This window comes from Protopterus annectens, chromosome 12.part0 (assembly GCF_019279795.1).
Source record: "Protopterus annectens isolate FY-2018-M chromosome 12.part0, PAN1.0, whole genome shotgun sequence".
Classification (NCBI taxonomy): Eukaryota; Metazoa; Chordata; order Ceratodontiformes; family Protopteridae; genus Protopterus; species Protopterus annectens.
Genome location: NC_056746.1, coordinates 1,062,218,539 through 1,062,232,091, shown reverse-complemented (window position 1 = coordinate 1,062,232,091; position 13,553 = coordinate 1,062,218,539). Strand labels below are relative to the sequence as shown.

Genomic DNA, 13,553 nt, shown 5'->3' with positions numbered 1-13,553 from the left:
GCATTGGGTAAGACAGCGTTTCAGGTCGTACCCTGCTGTAGGTCCCCAACCATGTCCCAAGACTCACACTCCACGTGCCTAAGCACCCTGGAGAAGATTAGGGTACAACCTAACACTCTCATACTGGGCGACTTCAACTGCCCCGCCATTAACTGGGAAAAATACTCATGTACCAATACACTTGCCCAATGTTTCCTGGAATTCATTAATTCCTATGCCCTGGATCAGCTCATTCTTACCCCCACTAGAGGTAGCAGCATCCTTGACCTGGTCATTACTAACACGGGCGACCGTTGCTCTACACCAATAGTCAACTCCTCCCTGGTTAGATCTGACCACAAACTAATCACCTTGGAAATCCACATCCGTCCAGCCACCAATCCCCACTGCAAAGGTAACCATCATGAAAAACTTCTCCAAAGCTAACTTTGGGCTCCTAAAAACAGAGGTGGCTAACTTCACAGCGCCCATGCAAATGTATAATAGTTGCGTGACTGCCAAATCATACACCAAAGCACTGTACGAACATGTACACAAATGCATGGATCTTGCCATACCCAGTCTAACCAAGATGCTCTCCTCCAAAAAAAAAAAAAAAAAAAAGGATGCCAATCTGGTGGTCCCTTGCCATAAACAAACTCTACAACAGGCGGAAGAAATTGATGTGGAACAAGGTGAAGTCCCAAGACTGGAGAAACTCCCTTATCAGCCTCAACAAAAAGTTGAGATCCCTCATCAAATCCCCTAAAGCTAGCTATGAAAACAGAATTGCGGCAGATAGTAAAGACAACCGCAAAGCCTTCTATAGTTATGTAACGAAACTCCACATCAATACCCAGATTTGCTCAGAGCTGCTGCACAATGATACCTCCTATACCGAGCCAACAGATATTGCCAATATACTGGCTGACAGATTCAGTGCCAGCTTTACCACCCCCAAAGGACCAGTCACAATTCCAGTAAATTGCCAGGCACCCAGTATTACTGCTGCACAGGTTAAAACAGCACTGTCCAAAGCCAAGAATACAGCTTCTATGGGACCTGACAGTATCCCTGGCTGTGTTCCACATGAACTACAGAGAGAACTGGCACCTCACCTGTGTGCCCTGTACAATCACAGCCACACCTTAAGGTTTGTCCCTACCGAATGGCGCACTGCTACAGTCATCCCTCTCCACAAAGGAGTGGCTGCAGACCCTGGGAACTATCGCCCCATTAGCCTGACGAGTCTAATATGCAAAGCTATGGAACGCATCATCATGGACCTAGTAAACAAGGATATAGGGACTCTCCAAACTCTGGATCCCACACAGTTTGGTTTTGTGAAGGGTAGATCATGCCTGCTCAACTTAGTCAACTTCTTTGAGTCAGTCACCAGAGCTGTGGATGAAGACAAGGTGGTTCATTTAGCCTACCTTGATCTGGCCAAGGCCTTTGATGCCCCTCTCAGGAATCATAGAAAAACTCACTAAGCTAGGCATCAACCCCTATATCACTAGGGGAGTTGCAAACTGTCTCACAGGTAGAACCCACAGTGTGAAAGTAGCTGAGTCCAAGTCAGACTGCCGACCAGTTATGAGTGGAGTCCCACAGGGTTCGGTCCTGGGTCCTCTTCTGTTTGGTATCTACTTCTCTGAAGTCCAGGCCAACACGAAGGGACTCTGGCTTACAAAGTTCACAGACGATTGTAAGTTGGGAGCTATTATTAACTCCCCAAGTGATGTTGACATCCTACAGAAAGGCCTCATTGAGACCGACTGGTGTCAGAACCATAGCCTTAAGCTCAATGCCAAAAAATGCCGTTATCCCCTTTGGGAAAAACCCGGTTCCCATGAATTACCACATTGATGGTAGTCCACTGAACACAGAAGGCGTATCTGGGAACACAAGTTGACAGCAAAACTCTCTTTTGACTGCCACATTGCCACTGTGTTCAGAAAGTCCTTCTGTGTGGCACATCTCATTACTAAGGGTTTTGTATCCAGGAAGAAAGAGGTCATTGTCTCCCTCTCCTCTTCCCTCATTTGGCCAATCATTGAGTACAATACCCCATTTGGCATGCACCTCACTAAACACCTGCAACAACTGGAGAAGGCCGCAAAAGTACCTCACAAAGAGGATCCTAGGCCTTAAACACTTGTCCTATGTGGACAGTCTCAAAAACTCCAACTATTCTCTGTTTCATATCACCTACTTAGAGGCGAACTCTGCTTGACTTACAAAGACATGTCTGACCCGGTTTACATCCAGATGGTCGTGCAGCCGAAGGTCGATCTGGCGGAATTCCGAACCAAATTCTCGAATCTTGTTCATGCAAATGGGCAGAATTTTGCACACAACATCGAATTCGAATTTCAAGATAGCACACCCGCCACAACAAGCACTACCATTGGTCGAGAGGGGGGGTATAGTGGCCTGGCTGGAGTTTGGTATTCACGGGTTCGACGTCCATAGCTTCGACATTCCATGGTCCTGGCATTCTGCAGTCGGCATTTTCGCGTTCGACCATCGACCGTACGTGCAAATGCATGTACACTGTCTGATCCTGCTCTGTTAGAAATGCCACATCTAAAGAAATCCCAATCCCTCCGCACCACATGCTCCAGAGACCTCAACCTCATTACCACAATCAACAGAACATGCTGGTGGGGCAGGTTCATAACCCAGAGACTGCCCATGCTATGGAATAGACTTCCCATACAGGTCAAGCAGAGCACCTCACTGGCCCTCTTGAAGAGAAATCTTGATGAGTGGATGAGAAATATCAAATTCACCCCAGGGATCACTCCAGTGGCTCTATTTGACAGAGGCACTGGGAACTAAGGTCGGGTGGCACATTGCCAGGGTTATCCTATGGGCTAGGCTTGTAAAGGCTCCATGGCCATTAGCCTAGTACACACCCATGAACTGTCTGGCTCACATGTTAAAAAGTTGTATTGGCTTCTTTTGAGAGTGTACGAGAAAGCTAACTGTTATCTTCCCCACTTCTGAGGTAAAGAATTCATTGAATGCTTTTAATTGTATCTGATTCTCCTGTGACCAAACACACACTAAAGTTTTTTTTTTTTATGATTCTGCTATTGCTGTTTTCTGAGCTGCTCTTCTGGAGTCATTTATGAGAAGGTTTACTTGGTTATATTCTCAAAACATACCAGATGTTAAAACTGAGATTTTAAATTCCCCATTGACAAGGATATCCTATTTGGCCCCTTTTGTTGTTAAGGGTGATCCAAATTTTCCAGTCTTCTTTTGTAAGTTTAATAAAATCTTTCCAACTCCCTTCACCTTAAGGTGTGTTTAGCCATCACAGTGGATAGAAGGATGAGGGAGGTTATATCCAAAGGTTGGTCTTTTCCCTTTTTGGAAATATCCAAAAGCCTGTCCTCACATCCCCAACAGTTCCACCCTGTCTGATGAGAGCAGTAGTACAAGAGTTTTCCTAAAGAAAAGAGTCATCCAAGAGATCTTTCTAGATTAGACAGAGAGAGAGTTCAGGTTCATCTTGCTTACCCCCCCCCAAAAAAAAAAATCATGCCCTGTGACCCATTCCTGACTTAAGTTGTCTAAACTACTGTGTGAAGTCATTCCAGATGATCCCTGTACTGTCCATCCTGACATGTTTGCAGGTGGTTAAGTGGATGCATCTTTGGACTTTCAGTATGCATACCTACACATCAGAATTGCAAAAAGATCTTGTGCTTCCAGATGGGAACCAGTTATTGTCAATTCAGAGCTCTGCCATATGGACTCGCCACAGCTCCCAGTGTTTTTAACAGAAGTATGGCTTATGTTGCAACCCATGTGCAATTTATAGGAATAAAGTTTTTTCCTTACCTGGATGACTGGCTCATGGTAACTCCCACTAAGCAGTTACTCCTACTGACAGGATGACACATTGGTTACAGCTATCTTTGAGGAATCAAGGTTAGTGTACCAAAATTTCAGTTATTCTCAGTATAGCCTATAATTTTCATTGACCATATCCAACTTGCAGCAAATAAAAAAGCAATAGACTCAAAGCTTTCATAAAGCATGCAGAAAGAGTTTATTATTGTGAACAAAACTACAGAATCAGTTTGTGGGAATATCCTTTGTTCAGCCCTCCCCTACTGTCATAATGAGAATAGATGTATCCCTTTTGAGGTGTGCACAGGATTGTCTTGGGTAAGTGGAGTCAGCAAGAGGCCAGATCACACAGCTAGGTGATAGAAATGGGCTGTCCACCTGGCATTTCAAGATTTGCACCCCAAGGGTGCATTTGCTAGTCACACAGACAAAATGGCAGTGGTGCAGTACATAAATAAACAAGGTGGAGCACAGATTCCCTTTGAAGCAAAGCCATGAGGGTGTGAAATGGACCTTAAGGTCACATCACTTTCTTGTAGCAATATATATACTGGGGATGTCCAGTGTGATTGAAGACAGGTTGAACATACATGTCCTACTCCCAGATAAATGGTCTGTCTGCAATAAAACAGCAAAGAATATATTTTAGAGACAGGGAAGGCTCTTTCCTTCACCATTTAGTACCAAATGCAGAGATTTTTTTCAGCAGCTTTCTTCACAGAATACTATCACCAAGATACGTTTACCCATGATTGGACCCAGGTCTCCTACATTCATTTCCATATTTCTTCCCATAACCATTTTAATAAAGAGAGTATATGCAAAGTGAAGGTTATTCTCATAGCTCCATCTGTACCCCTTTTTTGTGATCTCATCTAAAGAGAATTCCCCTTCCACCACGTCACCCCAGTCTGCTGACTCAGTTGCCTCACCTGAACATTCTTTCCCTTTATCTGACTGCATTGTTTTTTCCACTTCCAGTGATGGCCAGGGATCTAGTGTTTCCCAAAGAGGTTGTTAATCTGCTGTCTGCCTTTCAGAAACTTTTAGAATGAGAAGTATATAAAGGCAAATGGAAAAAGTATGTCTTATGGGTATCGAGTAAGGACATGTATCCTACTTTAGCTTCAGTCTCACAACTGCTTACTTTTTTGGCTCATGTCTTACAGGAAAAGGACTAGTTATCTTTCCATTAAGATACATCTGGCATTGTTTTCATCTTTTCACTCTGATTTTTTTCATCATCCTCTTCTAAAGTCACATAAGATGTGAAAAGCCTTTTTAAAAGGAGTGTTTCATTCCAGACCAACTTTGGTTAGGCCTGCCCCCTCGTGGGACTTAAATTTTGTACTATAAAAGTTCCCTTTGAACTAGAAACTTCTACCAACATAAAATTTTGACTTGGAAGACCATTGTCCTGGTAGCCATTACTTCTCAAGAAGGGTTTTAGAAATTAATGTCTCAACCAAGTACGGGTATTTGTAGGATTTCACCCAGATAGGGTGACACTTGGACCTAACCTGATCTTTATGCTTAAAGTTCCAACTCAGATGAATTTTAACAGCCCGTTAATCTGTCAGTATTCTTTCCAAAATATGCAAAAAAGGAGAATATCATATATACTACTTGGATGTCCACAGGCAACTTCATTTTTTTCTCCAATGCCCAAAAGAATTCAGGAAAAACAAACAATTGTTTTGTGACATTCACTTCTCTTAAGAAAGGTCAAAAAGGATCTAATACTACAATTTCTAAATGGCTATGTGATTACATTTCTTAGTTTAGATCTTTCGATGGAAGAGCTTTTGATCACTTGCCTGAAAGTGCACACACAGGGCTCAGGCAACATCATCCACTTTTCTTTAAAATTTATCTTTGGAGGACACAGTAGCAGCACTAGCGGCTGCTCCTACGTGGTCAGCTTTGCATACATTTATAAAACTTTACAGTTTGAGTAACCTTTCTAGAGATTGGGCTTCCTTTGGAGCCACCATTGTCAAAGGCTGTCTGGCTTAGGCAGCCTGTAATTAAGCTTGGGATTTTGTCCAGCTGTTCTAGTATATGGACAGGACAAGATTAAATATGTGCATTATGTATATACCAAAATGATAAATTTATCTGGTCTCTGTTCAGGCACTGCAATAACCCAACCACCTTCCCTCTCCAAATTATCATTCCATTGGGTCTTGTTGAAATTCCTTGAGACCCGATGTTTATTTTCAGAGTTTATAGGCCGTGTGTGACCATTGTGGGATCCTTATTTGTATACAGAGAAATGTCTGCTAATTCCTTTATCTCTTTAGAGCAGCAGGTTATGGGACAGGGTAGGAGCTTGAGCTTGTGAGGAGGCTCTTTGCTAAAAATAGATGCCAAAGATATCCAGTCCAGGTATTCCATTGTGTGGACAGAGACCAGATAAATATTTTGTTCTAGTAAGTACATAACTTGAGTTTTTTAATTTGCAAGGCTTTTCTTGTATTTTCTTCATGAATGTAAATAACTTGCATTCCTATGTAATGTTAAATCCTGTACCTTCTTTCCTAGCAGTGTCATACTTGTATTGTGTTAGTTTATTGTAAGATTCCTTTGTTACAAGTATGCATGATCATCCTTGGCTTTGTTTGGCCTTTGTGAATAGAGATTTACATATCTGAGCTTAATACTAATGATGAGATCACACTGGGAAGCAGTTGTAATTATCTTTATCTTCTGTTTGTGTTGGTGAAGCTTGCCTGCTTTAAAACACCGTAACCTGTCAATTACTGTCAAAAGAAATGGCAAAAAAAAGAGAGTTGCTGTAAATTGCAATGTTTTTTTCTTTTCCAGAGCACTGTGTTATTTATCCCTAAAGCAGTATCGAGCAGTAGTGGAAGACTGCAAAGAAGCCCTGCGCCTAGATCCTAAAAATGTAAAGGGACTCTACCGCCGAGCCCAGGCACTAAAAGAACTAAAGGTAACATGACAAAATAAATTGGGGATAACTGAAATATAATGGAAACATAAATACCATTGCATTTAATAGCCTGTGTAAAACACTGCTGATGGTAGAAAGTTTAATATTATTAGATTTTTATTTATTTATGTATTTACTTACCTGGAAAGTCCAACTGGGACAGAACCCATTTTCAGCAGAGGCCTGGGGAGAAAAGCTGCAGATGCATGTGTTTGGAATGTGGGAGGAAACCAGAGCACCCGGAGGAAACCCACACTTATGGAGGGAGGACATGCAGATTCTGCACAGATGGCGCCCCAGCCAAGAATCGAACCGGAGAACCTCTTGCTGTTAGGAGGCAGCGTTAACCACTGCACTACTGTGCTGTCCAGATTACTTGTACTTGAAGATATGCTTTTTGAAAATTAGGTTGATTTAACTGTGTAACTGTGGTTCTAATTGAAGTTTTCGTACTTATAGTATCCTTTCATGAGATGTAGGGACATTATTCCTTTGAGATGTAGGCCTGCTTTGTTGATATTGTTGCTTGCTGTAAGATAGTAGGAGAGGTTACGACTGATTCAGATATGATGCTGAAGTGTAGGAATCCCAGAAGGAAGTATTGCATTTGAAGCTGCTATTTCTTTCCAGTGATGAGGCATATAGTGATTCATATGGAACTGTATCTATTTCTGATTAGTAAACTTTAGATTGCATGAGACCATTTAGCAGTCTGTAAGAGTAGCTTCTTAGACATAGAGATGACCTGCTAACATAACCCTTGACCCCTCTTCTGCTAGTCATGTAGTGAATTGGTTCTGTTTTAGAAGTCACAGCTAACATTACAGCATGACATTTAAATAGTTCAGTGACAACATACCCTAACAATTGATCTGATTGCCAATTTTCATTCTGTCCATAACCTGTGGGTTCAGATCTTATCCTTTGGATCTGACGTGGCCGTTACTATAGGTTCATAGGTTGGTACTAGGTTCATAGGTTGGTACTAGGCTATCGGCCCTAGGGCCTATACAAGCCTAGCCATCACATGTCCCTGGCTATTTCTTCCCACACTATTTAATTCCCTGGACCCCTGTCTAGCATGTCTCATGGTAATCAAAAAAACTCTTGAGCCTAACTGCTTCCCAGCATGCATCAGTCCTAAGGATCTCCGATCTCATTTGGTGCTTTGCTAGTTAGACTTGGTTACACAGTGCTCTCGACAAATAAGTCGTAACTTTTTGTAATTTGCTTTTTTTTCAAAATCTTTAGCTTTCACCTATTTTCTTGATTACCGTTGTTTCCCCTTACCTAGTGAACTACTTAGAGTCTCTTCTAAGTGCCTTTTTTTCTCCTCTTCTGTACTTTGGTACTCTAGTTACCATGGTTAGCAGCTTTCCATTTCACTCAGTGCATTTCTGAAATATCATTGTTGATATTATTTTTCTCTCTCTCCTTGCCTTTACATAAAAAAGTTCTGTTTTTCCTATATTTGTTTGTTTTTTTTTTTTTTTTTTTTTTGTGGGAAAGAGATATGACTGACAAGGATAAAGCACCAGCTGCTTTTTTTACAAATGTCAGAAGTGTGGCCATAAAATACCCTATTCTGGTTCTCATAATCTCTGTGTATATTGTTTGAGCCTTCTTCGTCTTCAAGAAGATTGTTCTGTGCTATGCTTTTTCTCATAGAGTCTTAAGTGAATGAAAGAAAAAAACTAATTTTAAAGGGGCTATTGCCTTCCTCCTTTAGCAAGGCCTTATCTGGAGATTCCCCTTCAGAAAAACTAAAAAAGGGCAAAACCGATAGTTCTAGCACCACTTCTTCATCAACCTCCTCAAAAGCTACCGAGATGGTGAAGAAAAGATCTGCATCGGTAATGACTTCTCCTTCAGCTCTAACAGCAAAAAAGAAAAAAAAAACTTTGGTTCCTACTTTGTCAGATCTGACCAAAAGCAAACATGTATCCCCAGCGCCGACTGATCATTCATCACCGAAACCTAAATCTAGACATGCTTCAGACTTTACTTCTTTTGACCTGAAGATTTTGTTGGACAAGTCTCCTTTGGAGCCAAAACCTTTGGAACCGAAAGTTCGATCCCCTGAATCAGCACAGTGTGTTATTTTCTTGCCAAGGACTAGGTCCTCATCTTCCTTAGACCCAATTCCATTTAGAGTGCCTTCTCCCCTCTTACAGAGACTGAAATCTCTGTCTATAGTTTCCACTCATTCTTCCAAGAGCATCACAGAACGCGATGTGGAGAGATTGGTGAGGAAGATTCTCTGGGCACAGGGAATTGCACCAGATCCTTTGGCTCATACCCCCTTGAGTCAGGAACCACGTATTACTACTACTACAACCTTGCATTCTCCTCTGACATCTTCAAAAGCTTCAGGGTCCTTGGATCTAAATCTGCCGGCAAAGTCATCCTCTGATCCGAAGTTATCATCTTCGACTTTGAGTTACTCTGAGTTCTTCGGTCTATCCAGAACCATAGACCAGTCGACTCTGAAGTTTTTGGAGTCTTCAGTCCAGCTTGGAGCTCTCACTGGTTTTGACCTCTGAGACACTCTTTTCGGAACAGGGAAGGACTATGGTTCATAGGTCTGTTCTTTCTAAACCAGAGTCCTATTCCTCTCTGAGGAGATCGGCTTTCATTGTCTTTGGAGAGAGCCATGTCTCTTCCAGACATTCACATTGTTCCTACCCCCTCGAGTCTTCAACCCTCTCTGCTATCAGAACCTCAACTCTTCTCTTCTTGAGGACAGTGAGTAGCAAAACCCCAGGTTTCCCAACAGGGCATCCCCTTTTCTTCTGCCACCTCTCCAGAGAATCACACTGACAAGGTCCCTAGGAAGAAGTGCAAGAGGAAGCACTTGGATTACCCGGAAGGATCCTTCACCGAAGACACCAACATCCGTGAAGGTGAAGGAATCCCCAAGGTAGTCTCCTGATGATTTCTCCTTTCGAGACATCAGTCCTTCGCCTTAGGAGTCGGTGTATATGGAGGCTTTTGGTACTCGCCTGTTTACCTCCTGGGTAACTCCACCTGCTGATGAGCTGATTGAGTTGATCTCTCAGGAGGTATGGAAGGCACCTGATACCATTAAATTGATAATCTGGAGATGAGACAAAATGAGAACAGCTTCAGAAGATGAGCAATTTTGGTCTGAATGTTTGCCTGTTGATGCTATGGTCGTGGAGGCAGCAACTAAGAAGGATGTCAATGAGTGTTCCTCTCTCCATCCTCCCAACAAGGAGTCTCTGATGATGGATAGATTTGGGATGCAAGTTTATGCTTCATGGACCTTTGCTTTACAGTCTTTGAATTACCTGGTACATTTTACAAGACTGCAGAAGGACCTGATAAAAGAACTTTTAGATACCCTCGCAGGGTCCATTGCTGAGGAAGTTCAGGCATCTGATGTTCCATCGTGTTTCACTGTTGCAGTCCTTACAAATGGGTTATCTGGCTCCCGGTAGCCCACAGTTGGCCAGAATACCATAGTCCTTGGTATATGACATCAGCTGCCTTCGGTTTAAGCCTGACGTCAGGATGTCAGGTACAAAGGAAGGCAGCCAACGCCATTTCCTCAGTCTTTCTTGCCACGGAGCCTGAAGCAGAAGCATTTTGCATGAGTGCTGGTCGGCAGAGTACCTTCTTGTATTCCAACTGTTTAGTTGAAGACATCCTCAGATAAGTACCCCATTGGGGACCCTCTTTTCTTGCTTTAACGAATGTCAGAGAAAGTTAATAACTCTCTTGCCTGTGGAAAACAGATTCCGCACCGTGATTTTTCACTCCTAATGTATCACTTCTTTGGGCCTTCAGCTTGGCGTCCCTAATTGTGTTCCCGGTGCTTGTTTCAACCCGCGTACCATTCGTCGTACAGCTAGGATCTTGTTCAAGCATTTTGGAGTTTGGCCTAGGTTCGTCAGTATGGCGTCTTCTGGTCTCCCGACTTCGGATGTTCCTAAGAAGTGCAAGGATAAAGACTGCGACAGGCTTAGGGTAAATTAACCGACAACGTCCCTATTAAGTTGATGTTCAATCCAGCAGTAGCCAGTGAGGTGCTTTCATTGCCCCTGCAGTCTGCGGATGTTCAGCAGCATGCGTCTGCGGAGACCTTTTCTGAGTCCTCCATTCCACAGGCTTCGACCTTATCTTCGGACCCTCCACCAGTCACCACCTCTGATGGATCTGGAGCCGCTAAGCAGGCGCCACTTCTGAGGCTTTTTTTCTCTGACCGGAGAGGAGATCCAGACCGATGACCTCTGTTCTCACTTCTGCGGTGGCTAGGCCTCCTGAGTCCCTCCGGCTTTCTAGCAGGCCCTCCAGCCAAAAATCTGCTCCAAAGTAGGTGCCGGCCTCCCCTCAAATGCCTCAGACTCAGATGGTTAAGATGGCTAGTGATTTCTTGACTCTTATCAGGGTTTCTCAGCCACCTCCTTCTAAGAGGGCTAGGGAATTGTCCCCAGAAGTTTTGTCTGCCTCAGACTCGGAGGTTTCCAGCATCTCTGCTGATGAAGAAGGAAACTCTCAGATTTTTTCTGATTTTGAAGATTCTGATGCAGAAGACTCCATCCCCTCTGTTTCCCCTCCAGAAGATTTTTCTTTTGGGGATACTCTGAATACTCTTAGGGAGCATTTCAAATGGGAAAGTCAGGACTACCCTCAGTCTAAGAAGCGGATTAGGGAATTCTTGGATTTGCCTCAGCATAAGCTTTTGGCTATCCTTCCAGTTTTGGAAGTTGTTGATGTTTTCATGGAGAATCCTTTGACTCCTAATTCTGATCATCTGAAGTAGTTAACTTCATTTGTCCATCAACTTGTGTTATCGGATCCATATCGGATCCGAGCCGGCAGCTTCCAACAGCTAAGATCCGAGCTCCAAGCTTGTCCCCCTTACCCATAATCCCCTGCTATCCCTTCCTGACCTCAGATCTAGTTTGCTGCGGTTCTCTCAGCAGCTGATCGAGCTTCCAGGTGTGGTGGTGGTTGGATTTTGTGTGAAAAAATCTCCTTTTTTCTTTGTTTAAACAAATTTGTGTGTGTGAGTTAACATAGTTCCCCAGTAGCATTAACGTTTTTCTTTTCTAGTGTTTAGTTATCCCTTTTAGTGTTATTCCCTCCCCCTCGTGTACGCGTTAGGGTGTGTGGTTTTGGGGACTAGCGAGTGTGTTGTTTTCTTTTGTAGGTATGACGGAGGCACCCAAAACATTCTTTCCAATATGTACCGAGTGTGGCCATAAGCTGTCCCAGCGGATGGCCACACTCTGTGCGTTTTATGCCTTGGGGTTGAACATTTGTCCACCGGCTGCACTATTTGCGCAGCGTTCAACCCCAGGGCCCTCAAGGACCGGAGGTCGAAGCTGATTCTGGCGGGACTTCTGCCCCCGGACCCGGCTTCGTCCTCCGGTCCCTCCGTGGCACCTGCTGCGGCAGCACCACCTGCTATTCCCACCTTGGGCCAGGAGGAGAGGGAAGCCAGAAAGGAGAAACTCCGGGAAAAGCACCACAAGCGGCGAGCCGAAGCTTCTGCATCGGCCCCGCCAGCCAAATGGGTTTCTCCTCCTAGGGCCTCCGAGTCTTCTCCTTCCCGGCTCCGATCTCCCAGCTTTTCGCTGGGGCCGGAGGAGGAGGAGACCCAATCACCTTCGAGGTCATTGAGGCGGCACTCACGGCCCACCTCGGTGGCCTCATCAAGGTCTACCCGGAGTATGTCCGATGCAGACTTGGACCGGATGATGCGTATGTTTCTCCAGGCCCAGCTGCAGATGGGAGTGCTCCTGCCTCCCCCCCTCCGGGGGGGAGCTCGACCCCCTTTTTAGCCCCGATTTCTCCTTCTCTGACCCACTACCAGGATTCAGAGCCGAGTAGCGTCGGAGCCAGGAGACTGTCGGTGCCTATAGTATCGGGTACTTCGGCGCCGATGGCACCTTCGAGTCTGGTACATTTTCTTCGGATCTGAGCTCTCAGAGCCGAGAGCTGGGCTTCGGATCCGGAGGTGTCAGTATGGCATCGGCTCCATCTCGGTCGGAGCATACTGGCCCTTCGGATCCGACCGCGTCGGCGCCAGCTCCGATCCGCACGTCAGATCCGAGGGAGGGTCTGCTCTCTAATCCTAGGGAGAGCAGCTCTCCTTCGGCATTCAATGTCGTGGAGAGGGTTTTGTTGAGGGATTCTAGGCCCCCGGCTTCAGCTCTGGCTCCACCCTGCACTCCCTCTCAGACGGGTCCGCCTTCCATCACCCAGCCCCAGGGACAGCCTGCTCAGACGTCCAGATAGTTCCCTTGCTGGAACAGTATGTGGTTGATGAGGCCTCTTCGGAGGAGGTCCCTCACAAACGCAAGTGCAAGAGGAGGCACTTGGACTCCCCTGAGTCCTTGACAGAGGGCACAGACTTGGAGGAAGGGGAAGGTTCCCCAAGGTCACCCTCCAAAGATGTCTCCTTCTGAGACATCATGGAGATGCTTCGGATCAGAGGGGGTTGGTCTGCCCCAAAACCTTCCTCTGACGAGTCTGTGTTTCTGGAGGCGTTTGAAGCAGGCCCGTCTACCTCTTGGGTGTCCCCTCCCGCTGATTCCCTGGTAGACCTGATTACTACCAGGGCATGGAAGGAACCGGACACTGTGGAGCCCATTCCAAAGAGGCCAGACAAAATTCTCAGCACCCCCTTTGGGACAGGTCATTTTGGAGCAAGGGAGCCCCGGTAGATGCCATGTTGGTGGCGGCCGCCACCAAAAGGGAATTGGCCCAAGAGAGTTCCTCGGTC

At 45.0% G+C, this 13,553-nt stretch overlaps 1 protein-coding gene across 1 annotated transcript in view; it reads left to right on the top strand.

Annotated features, from left to right (window-relative positions):
* The window catches only part of TOMM34 (translocase of outer mitochondrial membrane 34), an 843,921-nt gene extending 837,113 nt beyond the window's left edge, over positions 1-6,808 (top strand). The window contains exon 6 of the mRNA XM_044090075.1: positions 6,673-6,808. Within this exon, the coding sequence (XP_043946010.1) occupies positions 6,673-6,808 (136 nt within the window). The remainder of the gene's footprint in view (positions 1-6,672) is intronic.
* Positions 6,809-13,553: the final 6,745 nt, after the last annotated feature.